Source organism: Colias philodice, chromosome 1 (genome assembly GCF_061535455.1).
Source record: "Colias philodice isolate Cphi_HAF_F1 chromosome 1, ilColPhil1 Martin Lab GWU primary, whole genome shotgun sequence".
NCBI lineage: Eukaryota > Metazoa > Arthropoda > Insecta > Lepidoptera > Pieridae > Colias > Colias philodice.
In genome coordinates this window covers 1,385,535-1,408,285 of record NC_143086.1, presented here as the reverse complement: position 1 = coordinate 1,408,285, position 22,751 = coordinate 1,385,535, and the positions used below count along the sequence as shown (strand labels likewise).

General features: G+C 35.2%; 1 protein-coding gene across 3 annotated transcripts in view; it reads right to left on the bottom strand.

Moving 5' to 3' along the window:
• Positions 1-22,751, bottom strand: part of LOC149490967 (ras-GEF domain-containing family member 1B-like) — a 57,822-nt gene that overhangs the window by 26,293 nt on the left and 8,778 nt on the right. For 2 of the 3 annotated variants that reach the window (XM_089696015.1, XM_089696024.1), the window contains exons 2-6: positions 21,597-21,725; positions 14,939-15,040; positions 13,748-13,867; positions 967-1,206; positions 473-618 (exon numbers count right to left, since the gene is read on the bottom strand). In XM_089696015.1, coding sequence (XP_089552141.1) covers positions 473-618; positions 967-1,206; positions 13,748-13,867; positions 14,939-15,040; positions 21,597-21,659 — 671 coding nt within the window. In that variant the 5' untranslated portion in view covers positions 21,660-21,725. Of the gene's footprint in view, positions 1-472; positions 619-966; positions 1,207-13,747; positions 13,868-14,938; positions 15,041-15,892; positions 16,153-21,596; positions 21,726-22,751 lie in introns of those variants that run through there. The other variant, XM_089696031.1, reaches the window with a different exon arrangement.

The window sequence follows — 22,751 nt, the reverse complement described above, 5'->3', positions numbered from 1 at the left end:
TGACTCACTTGCAGTTACAATTATTAAAGTTAAAAACACTCCACTAATAAATTAGCATTCTGAATCGCAATTTTCAAAATACCTTTGTACCCAAAAAACTTGGTACTCGCATTCCAAAATACCAAGATTATTTTTGACAAGGAAGACTGTATTTATAAACTTTTTAATACAAATCCTTTTCTCACCTTATAACAAAAGTTGATTATATTTTTTTCTTAATATTTCGATTTCAATCTTATTATAAAACTAGCTTACCGTCCACGGCTTCGCCCGCTTTGTCTACAACCTAATAAATTATATATTAAAACCTTCCTCTTGAATCGATCTATCTATTAAAAAAACCGCATCAAAATCCGTTGCGTAGTTTTAAAGATTTAAGCGTACAAAGGGACATAGGGACAGAAAAGGCGAATTTGTTTTATACTATGTAATGATGATACCCTAAAACTCGCTACTATCCGAGTATACATACCTCTGGGTGATGCTCTTGAGCAGAGCCATGACGCGATCATCTCGGAAGTCGTACGGGAACATTGTGGTCCACTGGTCCACGACACGCACCAGAGAAACCATGTCCTGGACTTCTTTTTCTGTTGACTCCTTCATTTCTGATTTGCCCTGAAATGTTTGGTAGATTCGGATTATGAACAAAATCTAATGTATAATAAAAACTCAAAATCTTTTGCTTAAGTAGAATATGGTCTTAAATGTGGTTGCAATCCGGGGGGTAGTATAAAAACTAAAAATTTAACTGTTTAAGCTTATCAAAAAACCTGCAAATCATTCGTGATACTTAAGAACTGAAAAATTACATTCAAGATATAGGCAATCAAATCCTGAAATTCATCTCCCCATTGAGTTTTAACTTAAAATCAAAAACAACGTCACCAACTTTATGTAAAGGGAAATAAAGACAATTATTTGTTATTATTAAACTTTTTACAAATTTCAAAGAAAATTCCTTACCACTTTGTCGTAGCTCTTAAAGTAGCGCTTACACAGCTTGCCGAGCAGCTCATGCGGCTTGACGAAAAGTCTCGAGCAGAGCAAGAATGTGAACACGAAGGATTTGCTCGCTCCAGGCCGCAGCAGATCCACCAGGGCGTCAATACTGGCGCTTACAATCTGTCCATCTTTGTATTCCACATCAAGTTTATCCACGTTCACGTATGGTAGAGACATACTCTTCGTTGGGAGGGAGGGTACCTGGAAGAGTATATTTAACTATTATTATGAATCAAACTTTAGATGGAGTAAACCTTTCTCTCATATGAGTTCAGGAATGTACCGCTATATAGATCGGGTTTGAGATATATACTATTGCGGCGAAACCAAAACTCGTGTTGGCAAAATAGCGGATGGAAATTTGTTTCGGAAACGGCTGTGGCGCGATAGCATTCACACGTTAGTGAATTCGCAGAAGGTAAGCTTCAAAGTATACATCTACACTAATAAAAACATCGCAATATGTCGATATTGCAGGTGTCATACACAGGCACTACAATACATCCCTTGGGGAGGGAACTATATTTACGGGAATAATTGATTAAACAAAATATTATATATAAGGATACAATTTTGACGACGCGGTTGTAAATGTGGTAAAGTAACTGCCTACTGAGCCGACGGTCCCGGGTTCGATCCCCGGTCAGGGCAAATATTTGTGTGATGAACTCAATTACATATTTGTTCTTGGATCTGGGTGTTATCTATATATGTATTTATTAAATATTATATTTATCGTCGCCTAGTACCCACAACACAAGCCTTAATTGAGCTTACTGTGGGACTAGGTCGATTTGTGTAATAATGTCCTATAATATTTATTATTTATTAAATTAACGATGTACGTCACCACCATTGTACAGCCAGGCACACTACGTCGCCATTAAATACTTGTTTCATATAACGAACCATTTTCGCGTTGAAATTGATATTTTTGGTTTTATCGCCTATTCATTCTATTCTTTATAAATTTACTAGCTTACCGCCCGCGGCTTCGCCCGCTTTGTCTAAAACCTAATAAATTACATACTAAAACCTTCCTCTTGATTCACTCTATCTATTAAAAAAACCGCATCAAAATCCGTTGCGTAGTTTTAAAGATTTAAGCATACAAAGGGACATAAGGAAATAGGAACAGAGAAAGCGACTTTGTTTTATACTATGTAGTGATAATTCTCGCGTTATGTACAAACCGCGGCGTTATTATGATTATCAAAATTAAATATAAAACAATTAGAAGCAACCAAAACTTCCTGAGAAGTGCTTTTGATAATCCGTATCAAATTAAATAACCTACCAGTGCAAAATCTCGAGTCCAACAAAAAAAAATTCTCATCGCGAATGCAAAAACCGAGTCGCGATGACGAAAGCCGCTCCCGTTGGCCGATTGAATATATCGCGTCACACGCTACCCTCAGCATTAATTATTTTATTCCTACCTATTCCGAACACTATGTGTGTCACCCTGCACTTGCCTGATTTTATACCATATATTTCAGGTAGAACATGAGTGCTATAAATAAGCACTTACTTTTAAAATAAAATCGTATGAAAATATATTTATTTGTACGTCAACATCGTCTGCACTTGTAACAGTCACAGCGTAATACCTCAAAGGGTCCATTAAGATTATTGATTCACAATCGCTGTTAATACCTGCCTACACTAAGAGCTTTATGCAATTTCATATTTTGCTCAAAAAATATTTCTAGTGACATATTAATCTCCTTTAATATATGTTGTCCAGGGGTTTTCATTAATGGAAATTTGCGCTTTTAAAGATGCTAATCCATCAAAAGCGGATAAGGAAGTTAAAAGCCTTACAACATAATTAGATAGTAAAAAATAATTTCTTAAATAAATGTTTTACAAATTAATCTTTTACTAAACTCCTCTTGTATTTATAACTTGCCATTCTATATTTAACAAATGAGTCCTAAACAAAGATTGTCCGTTATTGAAGGCTGCAACCTTATAGTCTAAGATCCCACCGCAAGATGAGTGCGTTCACAGTTTTTTTTGCTAAAACCAAACTTTTATGTATATTTCTAATTAGGAGAACATATATCGACTAGGTTGCCAGTCTAAATTTGGCCGCAAAACTGGTATGAGACTCTCAGGATAAGGCTTTTTAAAAAAACGAAATATTATGTTTTATAGGCAGCCAGAATAAGGCTTATTTCCATTATGCGGAGTAGGTAAAGCTAAACAATAAAATAATCTGTAATCTTGTATGGCGACTAAAGGAATACGTAATACAAAAATGATTTTGTTGTTGGAACTATAACAAACAACCTAAGAAATGTTTAATAATAACAAATGTACTTAATTGTATACTTAAAGGTAACTTACGATCTACAGGTATGTGTCTACGTATATAGTTATCGAAAAGCTCTTGGTAAAGTTGCGTAGTAGTTAATATAGCCGGATGTAAGATGTTTTGTTTACTAAATAGAATGGAATTTGTTATGTTTTCTGATCGGAATGATATCGTCAGCATTGACGCTTCGAGACGAGCCACTATCAAAATATTTCCTACAGTACGGCGACGAATGTACTTGCACAGAGAAACGAAGGGGAACTGGCGGGGGGTCGGGCGACGCGCGCTGCGTACTGCAAACACGCTTAGTTTGCAGTACTAAGCGTGAAAGAACTATTGTAATACATATGTATAGGAGGAATATTGTAATACTGTGCCACTATACTATCAATTTTTGATTTAATATTTAAGTTAATTGAAAGATTTGATACATTGTGAAATTGAGAAGAGAGTTTGTCGATAGCTTCTGCGAGACTAGCCTCATTACTTTTTATGTCATATAATGTGGAATTAAATTTTGAAAATGTAGAAGATGCAGTTTTTTCTCATTATTCTGTACAGCTTGTATAGCGACAGCCTATCAGCAGTCGGGATTTGAATTTGGAGAGAGACTGAACATGGATACTATCTAAGGAAAAGGCCAGGAATGCTGAGAAATGCTGAACAAGCGAAAAGGATGTAGAGTGAGCATGTTAGCGTACAGACTACAGAGTACGGACATAACAGAACGAAGTCAGGCTAAATAGTTTTAAAAATGTCGGTTCCTCCGGGAGTCTGCTTTGTGTGTCGGCTGGCACTCAAGGAAGGTGACAGTACAGTGGTAATTGTAAAAAAAAACGTGGCATCCAAACTCTAATTAACTCGAGTGTGGAGCGTGGCCGCAAAGAGGATGAACTTTTTTTAAAAAAGCTAGACGGAGGAGTCAGTGTTCACGATGCTTGCAGAAAGAGATTCACCGCTCGGCATAATATTGACGCATGTGCTCGTCGTCGCGTCGATCAAATTCCATAACCCAACCTCTAGAACATCGGGCCCTATGAATCTTCGGAGTATTTGTTTATTTAGCCTACGTCACTACTACCACTACCATAATAATTCAGATGATTGCAATGACACCTCACAACTCAAAATCGGTCCAACGGTTTATACTGCAGGGCGTGTCAAAGAAATATTCACTCGAAAAACATAAACTGCTTTCTTCCGTATTCGGGGAAAAATTTGTGAAATTTTTCAATATCTGGTGACATAACACGCACACAGAAACACTGTGTACGTACAGTGCAGCGGCGAAATGATAGCATACATAGCTTTATGGAAATGACGATAAATCATTCGGTTTAAGTTCGGCAACGCTCCATCTGCTTTTTATTTTATAATTAATCTGAGGCTGCAACTATCATCCGTATTTAAAAATGGAAATTTAAAAAAAAGCGCACCTTTTGAAATTAATCACTTCAACTCAACTTATGTATATTTATTAAAGTGATTGAATTTGTGAGTTTCAAATAATGTCTCGTAATTATTACCTTAACAGAAAAAGGATTTTTGTTGCGAAAATAATCTTTAAAGAAGTAAGGTGATATAAATTGGTACCGGGAACGTTCGAAGATAACGCGAAATGCATAGGTACAAGAATGCCTCGTCTGCGAAGTTAAGAGGCAATTTCATTTGGCCTCATATTTTTGCACGTGTTACTTTTAACCTATAAACATATAATAACGATATTTTCCTAGTAATGTATATACCTAATAACTAATGAACCTCTGTAATTGAAAGCTGGCCAGGAGCGTGTACAGCAATTTTACTGTTTCATTTGTTAATAATCTTAATTCATTCTACCACAATCTGTTCTACGAACAATCCCTTGCGCTTTTTTCAAATATCCCTGATTGGATGCAATATGTAATGGGTTAGATGAAAGAAATGTGAACATCAAAACAAAGACAGCTTATACCCCCTAGCCCCCTAATCCTATACCTAATTAATTAGCTGATTGTGCAATAGACGTGCATCGAAAAGCTGTTACTAAAGGTCACAGTTATTATATAACTACGAACACCAATTTCTAGTTTAATAGCGTAGTGTTCACGGAAATTGAAATTCTATATGCATATATATATAAAACGTCATATCGTTTGAGAGCTGAATTGATTTCTAGACCAGTCGGTCAGAAGCATGAGCGCTAACAGCATAATAATATTATACAAACATATATTATATATAATACAAAGCAGAATAATTACGCTTTTAAATCCAAAGTATATCTAGGCTTTGTCTACCGTCTGGCTCTTGCTTCTAATCCCGGTATAAGTGAGGTACCGAGACTCCTTGAAAAGTACGAGGGAAATCCATTTCTAATACTAATTTCACTGATTTGCTTTCTTTTAGGGAAGCTCCTTTGGTACTATCATCAGTTCCCTGAACTTTGCAAGAACGACGCTTTTGGATTCTTGACCTGTTTTTTCAGTTGGTCCTAAACTTGAGCGTCTTAAATCCCTGCGTCCTTAGTTTTAACGTTAGCAAGAAAGCAATCGTACTTTTTTTACCTATTTAGTTATAATATAAATACTACTGCATTTATTGTGTAAAGTAAAATTGCTGCCTCGTTTCGTATCTGTTCTGTAATTTATAAAAATTACCTTCGTTACGCTCCTCTTGTTCAATACAACAGTTTATAGTTGCAAATTACTTAACAACATACCGTGCCTGCGATATTGTCTTAGAGATTATTTCTTAGAACTCGTCTCTCATTCAATTACTATTGATTTACTTGCTTATAAAAGTTTTATCATGATCAGTTGAAATGGAATAACCGGACAAATATATAGACAAAAATGTTGGTTTTCTTTATATTTAGTATATCTACTTATAAACGAAGTTATATTGGTCTAAGATCCGAACATAAGGCGAAATTCAACGGCGTGATAATAGAATGAGACCAATTTTATAATTAATTTAGTCTATTAAAAAATGTATTAAAAATGGGTTGACTGGGAAAATCCTGGACAGGACATTTTTAATGAATTTAAAAAAAAAAACATTTTTTTTAAATAATTGCAGTATCAAGATAATAAAAAAAAATATAATAGACTTAAAGTATGAAACCTACAGAATGTGCAATAGTCGTTTTCTAATATTTACCGGGACAAACGGCTAGGTTGGCAGGTATAAACAGGTATGTCGGTACCAGTTACTTTCACTTGATAGGATGATGAAAAAAAAAATTATGTCAGCACTGTTTTATTACAAAATTGTTTTATTATCTCGAAACTGCAATTAATAAAAAATAAAAAAAATTTAATTCATTAAAAATGTCCTGTCCAGGATTTTCCCAGTCAACCCATTTTTAATACATTTTTTAATAGACTAAATTAATTATAAAATTGGTCTCATTCTATTATCACGCCGTTGAATTTCGCCTTATGTTCGGATCTTAGACCATATTACCAAAGAAACAATTATACCAAATATGTAGCCAGTCTTTCGTTTGCCATAGTTAAGAACTAACAACAAAAAACTGTAGTCTACAAAAAGTTTTCGCTTCTCCTTTTATACTACTTTCCAGGAATTACAGTCGTTACAAGGGATTTAAAACATTCGTAACGTATTCGTACGTTGCAAATAATCCTTTCAATTATTGTTAAGCTTTAGAGTGCATGTAAAATATTGCAAGTTATTATTGGAAAAACAAATAATTGGATTGCATGAAAAATTGAATATTAATTTACATATTGATCACTTAAAAATATTTTTATTTCGATATGTTTGATGAAAACAAAACATTGACGATATGAATTAATTGGAACAAAAGTCTGCTATTTAATTTATACATTTACACTAGTTGCTCGCCCCGGCACTGCCTATTACAATAACTAAAATACAAATCTATCGCCTTTTTAATATGACTGTGAATTTATAACCTATTTGTAACTCTTTGCTTATTCATTTCCATATTCTCACGTTCACATTTGTATCCTTTTTGAAACACAATATCACTAGATGAAAGTTTCATGTTTGAATTTTGGCGAAGCAAACCTGAACACTAGTTCTGAGGCGTACAAGCGCAAGAGGTACAAGTGTGTACACAAACGGAAGTGCAATACCTATTCTATCTCATAGTTAGATTGAATGGTTGGAGTATAGTGAACACATCAAACATATCAGGTACAAACGTCCTTTGAAATTTATAATTTGGAAACTTGGTTCTTTAAAAGGACACAATATATTCATCCTAAACTAATACCTAATACAAATGTTAATAGGCAATCATATACGTTCTATAGTTTTCAAAAGACGAGGGCGATGCTTATTTAGTGCAGGTTTGATGTAATACGTGTAGATAAATATAGTAACCGGTAGATTAACGAGATGGTCTACCATTAGAAAGAATTAACTTAAAAGCATACTCCTTCCAATAAGGACTATAGGATTAATAAATATCTATTTATTAATCCTATAGTCCTTGTAATCCTTCTTATGTCCAAATGATAGGTATGTAATCCATACTAATATTATAAATGCGAAAGTAACTGTCTGTCTGTCTGTTACTCAATCACGCCTAAACTACTGAACCAATATTCATGAAATTTGGTATGGAGATATTTATATATATTGATACCCGAGAAAGGACATAGGCTACTTTTTATCCCCGGAAAATGACGCAATCCCGGAAATCCCACGGGAACGGGAACTGCGCGGGCGAAGCCGCGGGCGGAAACCTAGTTAAATATAAAATTATTCTTATTTGGTTAATTTTAATTAAAAGATCGTGAAAATATCAAAGATTAGGTACGCGACGTGAGGAGTTATTAAAACCGAAACACAGTATTATATTACCGACATATATTCATCATTTATCACGGTACTGTGTCATACATTTTATAACGCTGAATTTACAAGTTTCACAAGGATAAAATAATTACCCCCATATGCAGCTTCCGCTTCGAAGCGTATAACAAGGCTCTTCTTACACTAGTATAGATGTCGTTAAAACGAGTCAAAGCGAGCGTCGCAAGTTACGTGTGAACAACGCTGCAAATCCTTTGTGGTGTTACATTGCAAAGGACCAACAATTATGTCCTTTTTTCACTTGACCCACTAAAAACGTGAAACAAGCACCGCACGTATTGATCTATTAAATTCGCTACATCACCTTTCGTAGAAATATTTTATTTGGCTTTCCACTGAAACAGGATCTCGTTTCAATGTGTTTCAATTCTGATAATACCATTGTATTCGACACATATAAAAACAAATGCAACATGGAATATGTATTGACGAAGCAGCGTCGGAAACACAAACGGAAATCTTTGTTCATTGTTTATATAATATTCGGTGGATTTATTAGCGCACGTCTATGGAAGCCTATAAGATTTTGTGCATGGTGAAAATAAAATTAATTCGACAACGCCTAATCAGATTGTTAGTTTAGATCTATTCATCATCTATCTACCTTATAGCAATAGCTGTAATCGTGCTGCCATTACATTGTACTCTAATAGAAGTTAAGAAATGTGTGTGTTGTACACCTATTCCTACCATCAATGAAAGCATTGATATAATTAAATAACTTTTAAAAATATCATATTACTATAAATAAATAAAAATCGAATGCTTTTAACTGGAAAATATTTCCATGTCTTATTTTAAATCGTTTTTAATCGTCCATGAATAATAAAATTCGTTAGCAGATTGAAAATAACCTGTAAATATTATTTTCGGAATTTTAATTAAATATGTTTCACTATCCAATAGACTGATTCAGTGACGAGTATTGAAACTAACAATTCGCTTCAAACCTATTGAGTGATTTTGCATTGAAACGCTGTGAATAGTCAACAAAAGTTTACGTTACAACTTTAGTGAATCTATAACTACTGTTACCTAACAATCTCTGAAACTCGCCGTAGTTATGCTGCTTTATATCACCTATATAAGACTGGAAGAATTTAATCCGATTAAACTTGGATTAAACAAACAAAGAAATACAGGAACACAAAAGCAAAACCGCCTTATATGCTAGTGCGTAGATTTTATTCAATTAAAAGGAGATAAACTACAAAATATTCAAGTGTAAACACCGCTCGTCTGCGATTCTTACACTTTGCCAATTCCAAATGGGCATTTTAGCATAAGCCTTTAGCTTGTGTACTCTCTAGAATCTTACGGAGTAATCTACAGCTTTGGATTTCGCTGAAAGGCTTTTATAGTGCACTTGTGTGCTATTATAACACAATTCTATGTATCTGTTATTAGCAAAAGACCTAATTTCGAACGAATGTTGTTTTTTGACGGTAATACCTACAGCATGACATGCGTTACGTGGTGTCATGCCGGAATTATCGTTTTGATACTTTATATGTAAACTAGGTACTTGCTGGAAGCTGATTGATGATACTTTCTATTTTTATACTACAACTAGCTGCTCCCCGCGGTTTCACCCACGTGGCTCCGCTCCTGTTGGTCGTAGCGTGATGAGCCTATAACCTTCCTCGATAAATGGTCTTTCTAACAGCGAAAGAATTTTTTAAATCGGACCAGTAGTTCCCGAAATTAGCGCGTTCAAACAAACAAACAAACAAACAAACAAACAATCAAACAAACTCTTCAGCTTTATAATATTAGTATAGATATCTGCATATATGACTGACATACACGCATGATTCCATGCACTAAATAAGGCTGGACGCGAACTACAGTAAAATGTATGATTAACTTTTTTCCTCACTTTCACGTAAACGCATGTCATTCTTGTATTATTCAGTCTAGGGAGAACTTAAGTTTGAGATCCGTATCATTGCCAATGGTTCAGCAAAAATAATTAATGTAATGGGTCTTCTTCAAATGTTTTGCAAGAAATGGCGTTTGGAGCGAGAGATATGTCTCAAAATGAAGAGAACTATTATCAAGGCACTTGGGGTAAATTATGTCAAACGGGATCATTCGATATTCCAAACGTCTGAACCGAATTCTATCAAAATCTATTGAATACTATATTAGAGAAGCCATTTCAGTTATGATAGCAGACTGGGGAGCAGGCGCCTTCCTGTTGTCGAGACTGTAATGGCGGAAATAGCAAAGGGTAGCTAACGGAAGCTTACGGAAATGGATTGGAATCCGACCGAACTAACGAGGTGTATTTATATAAAAGGAAACCTCACAGACCTTCAGTGACCGGCACCCGCTATTTCGTGAATTTCACGCAACTTCCAATTTCCATTAGCACAGTTTCATATTGACAAGCTGGAGCCTGGAGGCGAATCAACGATCTTAATCTTATCTTAATACTATTATAAAGGCGAAAGTTTGTATGGATGTATGGATGTTTGTTACTCTTTCACGTAAAAACTTCTGAATCGATTACAATGAAATTTAGCACACATATAGAGGGTAACTTGGATTAACACATAGGATAGGTTTTATCCCGGAAATCCCACGGGAACAGGAACTATGCGGGTTTTCCTTTGAAAACGCGGGCGAAGCCGCGGGCGGAAATCTAGTAATATAATATTTGTGTATCTAGTAATATAATAATTGTTGTGTATAATATTTGTACGCTGTAACCACGTGCGTCGACGGACGTTAACCACCGCTAAAACAATTCACTAACGAAATTTAATTATGTGAGCTTGATGGGTTTTTAAGATACACCATCGAAACGACAATGTAAAATATCAAGGAGACATATTTAAACCAATTTGCGGGGCAAAACGAGAACGTGCGGTGGAAAATGTTCAGAGGCTACATAAATGCAATATCGTTTTTAAAAATGTATGACGTCGGTCAGGAATTTTCCAGTAACTTGATAGATATCGCCGAGCGTCCCGAGAAGACTTTGAAAAGAAATTATAGAGGAAATTTTTAATGTGAAGCTGCGACGTAAGTGGCCAAATTGGTTTATGCTGCGCTGTAGTTAAGGGAAAGACACTAGTTTATAGTTAAGACCTTTTTTCATGATTATGAAAATATTTTGTAGCATTACGAATCCGTTTAAAAAGGAATCCCTTCCACAATTAATTGAAAGCATATAACTTGTACTTCGAACTGACACAAAGCTTAAAGTTACATGTATACTCAAATATTCACAATATAGTCTGTTTCGTCTCTCTGAAAGGGAATAACACATATACTGTAATAACAGGAAGGGGATAACGGTTGTATTAAACACACCTCGTGCTTTCAGCCTCCGGGTTTAGTGCAGAGTATTTCTCAAATGGAAATCCCCAATAACAATGTGTGATTCGGGAACAAAACTAAATCCCGTGCAATCACGTTACCGGCTGCAACTCAAGCGAGGCAATTACGGATATATTGAGAGCTCAATATTACGAATAGACGCTGAGTTTGAGCCAGAATACTCGCTACAAAATACGAGTATTGCCAAATAAAAGAAAAAAATATTTATTTTTACGCGTACTCCACAATGGAATACAAATAACAAAAACTTCACTGGCTGGTAGTACCCGTCGGTCAAAATTTATTCCGTGACGGGCGCAATATTGATGAAATTTGGTAGGTGGCTGAATTCTATGAAGCGTCATACAATGGTGAAGTTAAATGATGAAAATAATAACATTAAGGGTGGCTCCGTGCATGTAAGTGGGGGTCGAGGCGACATGCAGGAAGGTGATAGGATTTAAATCAACGGCTAGATGCGTTTCGGACCACGTTGACTAAAAGTATGTCAGCGCCTAAGTCTTTATTAATCCGCTGCACCTGGGAAAAATCCTTTTACTTTTGGGAAAAGTACACCAAAACGAAATCAGACACGTGAAATGCACTTTAGCTCGGCTTTTTCATGATTTGTTTTTTATTTAATCCGATGGCCAGACTAAACAAGATGAACGTAAACAATTTTTAGTTCAATTTATAAACCGTGTTGTTTTAATGTTTGTTTTAATCTTTTGTAGTTTAATTTACGTTCGATTCGAGATATTACCGTTGCTATTGACAACACTTCATTAGAGATGCTTTTATATACGTGTAGTGGCAGAGCAAGCGATGGAGCACGAGCCATATGACATTAAGCAGCCACCACTACCAATTAGCACTTACTTTAATATATCTAATTGTAAAATCAGATAAGTGCGGTCTCATATGATTTCGGATGAAATTATTGCATTGCATTCCCTGAAATTATTTTGTCGCATTAATCTTTAAAGGTATTAAATATCGGATCGGTCGTCCCGGCTTCTCTCAAGTTGAATCGGATTAAAAACTGATGTTATGCGTTAAATATGTATTAGATACTAATTGTAAAATATTTTTCAAAATTGAACAATTAGTTTCTTCAGTAGTATAGTAACAAACAAAGAAATCTATCCTTTTTATAATATTTATAAGAAAATCATAGTTTATAATACAAACACCAAGAAAATAGAAGTTCTCGAAGGTTGCTAGTGTTTCTATGATGTCTAAACAAAAGTCGTCACGCCAGCGAACGAAAAGTTGCCATTCACCTAAAACTCGGGATCCGATTTCGAGTTTACAGATTCACTACTCTGTCAGCATTAAAGTTATATCAAATATTAATTGATTTAGCAGGTACAATTTTGTTGGTGTAACTTTCGACAGCATACAGCTTTTTGATAATTAAATTACTTCGTATTAGGTATCGTGGTAAATACTTCTTGCATCTAGTCTCTGATGAACTTCCCCGTTGGTGTCACTTGGTTAATTATTTACATATACCTACTATCTGCTCCCGGGTTACGCCCGGCTAGAAATTGTTCATTTGTAAAATTAAAGTGTTATTTTATTGTTATTAACATCTTACGAAGTCTTGAGTTATATTGGTTAAACTAACATAACTGTTGTATATAAATAAGATCATTAGATAAATGTGAATGCAGTGAATTAAGTGTTCTTTTTTTAATTTTTTAAATGATTTTTAGTTCTAATGATATGGTCGTTTGAATTATTTTAAAATTCCATACATAAAAATATATTACATATTGTAATGTTGTAATAAGTGATATAAATTAATGATATACAACTGAACGCGTCGCCACAGCCATAGTCGAACCCTAAAGCTTTTTGAAACACCTACAAACTAGTAAGATATACACGGTCTACCTTTAACAGTAGTTAAGCACATCAACTGAAAGGCCCCCAGACCATGACCTCGATCCTCGTCACCAATAAAAAAGTTATACTGTGGTATTGGTAGGACTTTTATCCTAATAAAAGTCGATCAGTAAAACAGACGAGACCATCTATTAAAACATGGTTCTTAAAACCTTTCGAGCTTCGGCACCGTTCTGTTAAAAAGTTGATAACACCGCCTAAATACATTATATGAAGTTCTTTCACAGCAACCTGTTACCTATTAAAGTTGCAATATATTTCTAAGTTGGTCAATCCGCCCAAATATTGTATGAAGATCTTCACGACAACCTGTGTAAATCCAAATATGCCACTAACCTGTGGAGGGTCGACCTTCTGTGCCGGCACGAAGTTGAGAGCCCCGTTCATCATGAGATGCTTTACACCAGTCTCCGACATGTACTTGTTCCCCCTCACCATAGAATAGTAGTCGTCATTCTGCAACAAACGCTCTATTGAATCTCCACTCGATATCATAACGCACTAGTACACTTCGAAATCACGCTCCTAATTAATTAGCAACCTAACGAATCAGTAAATACTTATAACAAGCTGGAAGCTATTACCCGGCACTGTAGCGATTTAATTAGCAGGAATTATTGAAGCTTTAATTACGACAGATCTTAATGTAAAATTATCTCGTTTGCTTCGAGGCGCTTGTCGTGGCCTCGCCCGGGATTAGTCGGTATTGATGAAGATGAAAACTATGTTGTTAGTTACATAACTTTCTTATGTTTAAATAATTGTTAAAGTAGGTTAGTTATACAGGTAGTTTTTGATTTTAAATGTAGAAGACAAACTAAAAATCTCATTTCCTCTTTGTAAAATTAGTAGTCTATAGTGTACTTTAAAGTCTCAATTAAATCAAACAAACTTTAAAATTGTGTGAAACTGAATAAATATATAAATAAAAAGATTATGATATCACACATAAGATGTGTGAAACTGAATAAATAAATAAATAAAAAGATTATGATATTACACATAATTCTTATTAAAATAGTAGCGTAAACTATCTATCAGTTATGACTTATGGTATCAAAGCACCCTTCTGCCGAAAACATCCCGCTAACTATCCGTTTTGACTCACTGTTATGATGGTAACCAAACCACCCTTTGTTTCCAATATCTGCGTAATTTAATTTCAGCCCGGCTAGACAGATTTCCTAATACATAACATAAAAAAAAATATTATGTTCCGTTGTAGGGTATGACGCATACGTTTCTATGTCAATGATCAATTTTCTTCACGAAAAAGTAAATATTATTTCCCCACTTTAAAAAAAGTTCAAAAAAGATCAGCCTTCAGTGTGCCAGACAGAATTTTTTTTAAGTCCCTACCAAAACTGGCTATCGAACCCAAGATCCCTCGATTCTACGCTCACGTGAAGTCCACTGTCGAAACTAAAAATTGGAAAAAAATGCAAAAAAAAAAACAAAACGCGTTGGCCACTGTATCACGGAAGCGTAATCTAAAAATTAGAAAAAAAAATTAAAAAAAGTACTTACATCATAAAACGATAGGCCAGATCCAAGTATAGTCGATTCTGCGGACAGCTGCCGGTGCTCCGACGGCGGCGAAGGCGCAGGCTCTGTGGGCGCCGGGGGCACCTGGCCAACGTGAACATTGGTTAACAACTAGTGGGAGGAGGCTGAAGCCACGCCCCACTATGTCACACTTGTATATTGCTGCTACTTATATACCTATCCCTTTTCAATATTTTCTATCTCTTTCAAACTCAAAAATGTATTTATACAATGAGACTTCTTCTAGAAGCACTTTTGAATCGTTATAACATATTTGATATTTTGGTTTTATGGCATACAAATGCTTTATTTAAATATATTTTTTATAGAATAGAAAAAAAAAATAGTCCATAGTTTGACCATATGCTACCATATTATGTACATCGAATCGGAGAGCAGTTTTTCGATATTTTATCTAGTACTTTCCATACTACATCGAGAAGCTTCTAATACCCTATCCAGGGAATATCATAAAAATGCCAATATACACCTACATTAATACGGTTACTTAAGAGATTGTACCATGAACATCCCGGTTGGATTAAGCCGTAATAGGAATAGGCGTCACTTGTTGCTTCTGGGCGGAGTGTGCATAGCATGTGACGCATTTGTTTCTAGAATTTTATTGATATTCTATTGCAAACAGAGGGTAGAAACTAATCGAAACAAAATCAATTTAAACATAAGTTAAACAAATACTCGCGAGCGTCACGATCTTATTTGTTTTTCTTATATTCACTTAACATTTTTATCAGACACCCTATTTTTATGTTGCGAATTGAATAAATAAGATTTAAGAAACTGCTTTCAATATATAGTAAGTAAGTGAGATCTCATAAAATACGATACATAAGTAAAAAGTATATAAATAAATCGCTAAAATATTGTTTAGTTGCAATAATAATTATTAACAACAAGTTAGCTTTGCGTTCTCACCTCAAAATCAATCGGCGACAAGATGGGACTGCGGGATAAACGCGATTGCAAACGCTCTCAGGCTTAAAATCCTATCACTCCCTGCCTTGATGAATCACAGGAACAATTAAAACGAAATGAATCAGCGACAATACTGTCGAGTGCAAAGTTAACCCCGTTTAAATTATGCAAAATCAAAGTCCGCGATATAATATATCGTAAATTAAATTTAAAAAAATGTATAAAACCCAAAGAAAAAATCCCCAAAAATCATAGTAGGCCGTAGCAGATATTAGCAATCGAAAAGTTTATTCGTAGGAGCGATTTCGAAACGCGTCTAACAACTTTGACCGTGCAATATACACTCGCGCTGCGCCGTACGCGTAGCGTCCGATGGTAGCCAGCGGACGTTATGCACTGTGCACCTTATCAAAACCGGGATGACGTCATCGCCTCCGCGAGCTACGAAGTGCTTGCTACGAATATAACGCGAGAACATTTTGCACGTTTTGCTAAAACACGTCGATCTTTGTTAACAATACGGCGCAGATACGTTGACTGCGATCTTTGCGATACTTTCGAGATTTGTATTTTCTAATATTGTTGTGTATTTATGTTCTCCTAATTTAAAGTTGGATCTCCTAATAAAAGTTATAAATGTTTTATAATATTATGATATTTGTGTATAAAACACAATGTCTATTTTTATTAACCTTTTGGGTTCTGGAATAATATATTATGTATTATGATTTTTTCTCTAAATACTAAATTATTAATTCAGACAAATTTTATAGAAAATTAATTTTTATAATGAAACTAGCGGTCCGCCCCGGCTTCGCCCGTGGTACATATTTATGTTTTCTCTACATAAGAACCATCCTCGTACTTCAAGGAATATAATAAAAAAAGAATTATCGAAATCGGTTCAGCCGTTCTCGAGTTATGCGCTTACCAACACATTTTGCGATTCATTTTTATATATAAGAAGATTAACATCCACTATCAGTTGATAGTCATACATAAGTCAACATAGTTATGTTCGAAGTTGTAGTATGTGTACATCTAAACAGTAACAACAAACAAAAAAGATTTATACAAATTCCATTTATTGATCGAAATTGCAATCTAAAATTTATATACTTAGCAAATATTTTCTAGAACAAAATTTATACGACAAAAATACAGTTGAAGCACGAATTTCTGAGAAAAAATACATGAGTATTAAAAATTTATAATAGCCTTCCCTACTGGCCTTACATATCGAAGGAAGGCCAACAACGCCATATTATAATTAACTTAGTATATTAAAGGGATAGTTGGAAGAAGAACATAATGTTTTAAATTAAGTATAATAATAATGAATTTAAACTCAAAAAAATAAATTTACATACGCGCGGTTGCTGAAAATATTTTTAAATACATTTTTATACGGTTATATTGCAGATTCGGAATGCAACAACAAGAAACTATTCCCGTGTCACCACGTATAAACCAAAATCCTTAAGAATTTATTTATGAAAATGCTTGTGCACTTACATTCCTGAATGCCTCATACAAGTTTTTAACTATTTTTTATACCCTTAAGTAATATGACAAAACAATATTCCCCGTGTAAGCTTGTTGTCGTAATGAAATTGACGAAAAGCAGAACTCCAATTAATTATTACTCCACCGACGGAAATCTATTATACTCATTGAAATATAATGAAAGAATATTCCATTAAAAATAGTGTGAAAAAACACAGCGAGATTCGCAAATAATAATCGAACGTAATACCCGCACGTGTTGGTCTGGTTATGCAAAATCAAACATCAAATTCGAATACATGTTTATTTTATGGAATCGGGTAAAGCATTCCAATTTAAAGGTACGTTTCAAAGGCTCGTCGAGTTAATTAGTGATGCACAAACACTATTATTACACTTGCTGATGGACTTAATTAATCAAAGGCAATACATTATGGTCAATTAATAAACAATTATTTCAACAATACATATTATTTGCGAACGATTGATCATTTGAAAATATCATACCGCAACTCGGAAATTGAAAACGCAAAATTTCAAACCAGTTAATTAGCGAACACGGCAGTTTCTAGCACAGCTGTTCGAGCTGATGCAGTCTTCCTTCCTCTTAACCGTTTAAAGTTCTTTGTAAACTATACGCGTGCACTTTCGCTTCGTTTCAAAGTTCAATTCCTTGGTAAACCCAATAATAAGTCCGATAAAGTTGTTCTCATTGGAACAATTTCAGTTTGCACTTCAAGCAAATTATCTCCTGCTTCCGCGATTTTATAATATCCATGAAGATGTAAAGGCGGGCGGAAGCTAGGCACCCGCCGATTGATGTTCAGAGGCGCTTTAATAATCCACGGCTAATAACCGCCTCGATAGATTTTAAAGCATTGAATAAGAGTGAAGCGCTCCACGTAATTTTCCGACGGCGGCTCATTGAAAGCATCTAACTTTAAAATTCCACACTCTTTCTATGCATTGTAATATTACTTAAATCCCCTTTTATGAGCTACCTTTTTTCCCGAGGTTTCACTTTATCTCCGCTATTAACTCTCATCAACCGCAATCGCAAAACATTGTTTTCTTGACAAAAAAGCCCAAGTACCTCCTAAATACTTTGCAAGGTTTAATCTATTCCTGGTCTAAATTTTATCAAACCAGGGGTTTAGCAGAAAATGTGACAGAAAGCATTCGATAGATTTCGCATTTCAATCATAGGAACGTGCCTAATCGGTTCATAAAACGATTACCAGACGATTACAAAGAATAAACGCAACAAAACCCAAGCAGTCCGCGTCAATCTCAGAACTGTCATAACCTATTTAATATTTATGCAGCTTTCACTCCTCATTTAGCTAATCATCGTCACTGTAAATTTCAATTTGTTGATAACAAAGTACAAAATTGTTATCGTACTAGCTTCCCGCCCGTGGCTTCAACCGCGTAAGTAGTTAAAGAAAAACCCGCATAGTTCCCGCACCCGTGAAATTTCCGGGATAAAAACTATCTTATGTCTTTATTGAGGTCTTAAGCTATCTCTGTGTCATATTCCATCCAAATCGGTTCAGTGTTGAGGCGAAGAGACTGACGGACAAACAAAGTTTCTTTCGCATTTATTAATACGAAAGAAACTCTGTCTGCCCCTGTAAAGTACTGTATCGTGATTCAAATAATTCGTTCGCGTGTCGGGATTAATAACCTTTGTTGCTCAGTTATGAAATGTGATCATCGAACGAGTGACAAATAATATCAAATTGCTGACCTATCCAATTTTGAATACATTTACTAGCTCCATTCACGCGATACCCGATAAAGCAAGTGTTAATATAGATCGATCTGTGCCAAATTTCATCCAGATTGTATTTTTGTTTGCACGATTAGGAACATACGAAATATTCGCGTAAATACGGTATATTATATTAGCTCCACTATTTGGACTCTTTAAGCGTTGAAGTTTGATGGATATTCAACTCCTTTAGACCGGGAGATACTGACACAAAATTTCGAGTCATTTGTAACAGGATGGCGGTTCTACAGGGGTCTTAGTACGCAATGACAAAAAGAAAAATGATGGTATGAACACTGGTACCGGTGGGTTAGTCGCGTGGGCGTTAGTCGAACTCGTCAGAAAAATAGCGAAAGTCAAACGATTTGTAACACAAAAATTTTAGAATTTACCGATAGCCCATAAAAAAGAAGTAGGCGGTAGTGTCATGCCATACTTTTCCGGTATGACTTACAGCCCGCCATACCGACGTGAATGTGTTGATTTAAAAAAAACAATTATTCAACCATTTGTACCAAGCTAACTTTTGCACAGGTAACCATCGTCGTGCAGCCATTTACGAAAATCGCCATGCCATACTTTTCGGACGATTCCAAATGGTCGCCATACCGCCGTAAATCTGCAAATTTTTTTTATTTCGCCTATCTTTTTGTACCAGTATTGCATTTGGCTTTTTGGAGAGTATTTGATAAAATGTGACCATTATTATATTTGCCATACTTCTAGTAGGGGGAAAAAGTGCTGTCATACTTGAAAAATAAATTTATTATTAATTTATATAAGTGAAGATTTCCAACACCTAGATCTTTGAAATTTTGTATTTATATTCGTTGATCCTCAAACTTACAGGAAAAATAAGTGCCATACTGTTACAAATCGTTTGACTTTCGCTATTTTCCGACGAGTTCGACTAACTTCCACGCGACTAAGCCGCCGGTACCAGCGTTCACACCATCATTTTTATTTTTGTCATTGCGTACTAAGAACCCTGTAGAACCGCCATCCTGTTACAAATGACTCGAAATTTTGTGTCAGTATCTCCCGGTCTACTTATTCCGAATTTCATTCAAATTTGTTTAGATGTGTAAGCGTACTATATGTAAGAACATTATACATATATGCTCATAATAGGTATATAGTATAAAAATATAATAACAATGAAGTTAATTTAAATAAATATTTTCCTAACTGGAACACAACTAATTTTATTGTTCTTTCCGTTGCTGAAGAATATTAAAGTTTGCTTTCGAGTTCAATAATAGTCGATCTCATAGTCCGATATCATCAAAGTTTAAATAAATAAACATGGTAGTAATATCCTGTTACAGCTGTTTGTTTAAACTTAATATCTTTATAAATACCAATACGATTTTAAAATACGGTTTATTATTTATTACAAAGTATGAATTACCAATTACTATAACTTATAATAATTATTAGATATTTATTCATTCTCTCATTACAAATGGTTTGTTTTTATTCTTTATTTTCAAACACAAGTAATACACTACACTTCAATACACTTATACACATAACACAACATATTAAAATATATGTAAACTTGATCTAAAACACAATTGATTCATTATCACCCCGCACATTTCGCAAAAAAATCACTTAAAATCCAAGGCTAAAATCAAACGCGTGACACTACACGGGCATGCATATTCATGGGGAATCACCGTCAACCCGTCCGCAGCTCGCAGTCTGCCATCCATCGCCGTAATTCCATAAGCGTCGAGCGTATGAACATGAATACAGGCGATAATAACATTTAATCTACATCACTTCACCTCTAGCGCGGTTCAGCAGTTAACACCACGCGGGAAATAATTGATTTCAATTTGGCTGCACATTATCCACACGCATAAACTAATATCGTGAGGAAACTGGCATGTTCAAGAATCAAACGTTCGACCATTTATGATTATGTCCTCTTCACAATGGCAGCGTTGGGCGAATAAGGGCAATCACGATAGTGTAAAGTGTCTATGATCGGCCGTCATTGGCGGCAAACATCGACGATCATTTGTTGGGCCAACGCTCTCGATTGTGAAGAGGGCCCATGACATCTGCCAACTTACACTTGGCCAACGTGGTGTATTCAGGCCTCGGGTACCGTGAGCTCTTAAAGCAGTGCTATGTCCAGTATTCAAAATTGACAGCGCTAGACGGGCCATCTATAGCACTATCACTTTCCCCCACTGGAATAAGAACTGCTATAAGACGTAACGGTAACGCCGTAAACATTGCATAGATACTCTTGCATAGATAGATGTTAATAAAAATGGGGTCGGAATTAGTCCCTGACAAACATCTGCCACCCAGACTTGGCTAGCGTAGATTATGGCCTGAACCTTCATAGGAGGCTCAGCAGTCCCTGCAGTGGACTATGGAAACAAATATTGGCTAGTGATGACTCACCTTTATATTACACCCGCTACATGACGCTTCATTCAACTTGCTCGCGTAGTAATACATAGCCATCCAATGACCGCTGCCGACCTTCTTAGATTTGACTTTACGCTTAACTGACACCGCCCATTGGTTTAGCTGTGAACAAAAATGCAGTATTAATATATTGAACCTTACGGTTAATCTACATTTTGCACTATCTACATTCAGACAGGTATTATAAACTGTTGAAATGGATTTTTAGGTCGATTTAGTAAATTGTGTCACCAGCTTGAACCTTAATTTACTTTTGAGTGAGGCTTTTTCACATCTTATGTATTAATTAATACTCAGAGTAACATAATAATATCTAGCTATAGTAGCATCACGCCAAGAAACTAAATATAGGCACTATAGGTTTCGACAATTGATACACGTACTCTGGTTAATTATGCGAACGTCTGCGATTTCAAATATACAGCTATAATATAGCTTAGTGCTGTAACTGAGAAGCACTGTACATAGGTACATATGAGATGAAACATACGTCCTATTATATCGCAAAACAATTGACACTGCACTACATCCCGGGGCGCATACCGTACGTATACTATTCTACACATTTATTTCTAAATGACTTGCTATCAACGTTTATTTCACAAGCTACTTTCGTCGACTTTGCCCGTGTTGGGACTTGGGAACCCGTGATCCGAAATACAAAATAGCCATTTTTCAAATCTATACTCATATTATAAAGCTGAAGAGTTTGTTTGTTTGAACGCGCTAGTCTCGGGAACTACGATTTGAAAAATTCTTTCGGTGTTAGATAGCCAATTTACTGAGGAAGGATATAGGCTAAATATTATCACGCTAAGAACAATAGGAGCGGCGCAATGTGGGTAAAACCGCGGGGCACATCTAGTTTCATATAACTGAGAGAAATATCGTTTTCTACAGATAAAAATATTCGTTTTTGAGTTAATTCAATATGTTCACGAAAATACAAATCTATCCTGGAATCAAAGGATATGCACCTCAATCCTTTTTCTATTTTTCCGGATATCTTGATAATTGAATTGAATACTTTCTTTTATCGAAATTCACATACTACATAAATATTCTTACTCTATGAATAAAATTATCTTGCTATAGCTTCCAAATTTTTATGTTTGTTTAGGTAGATTT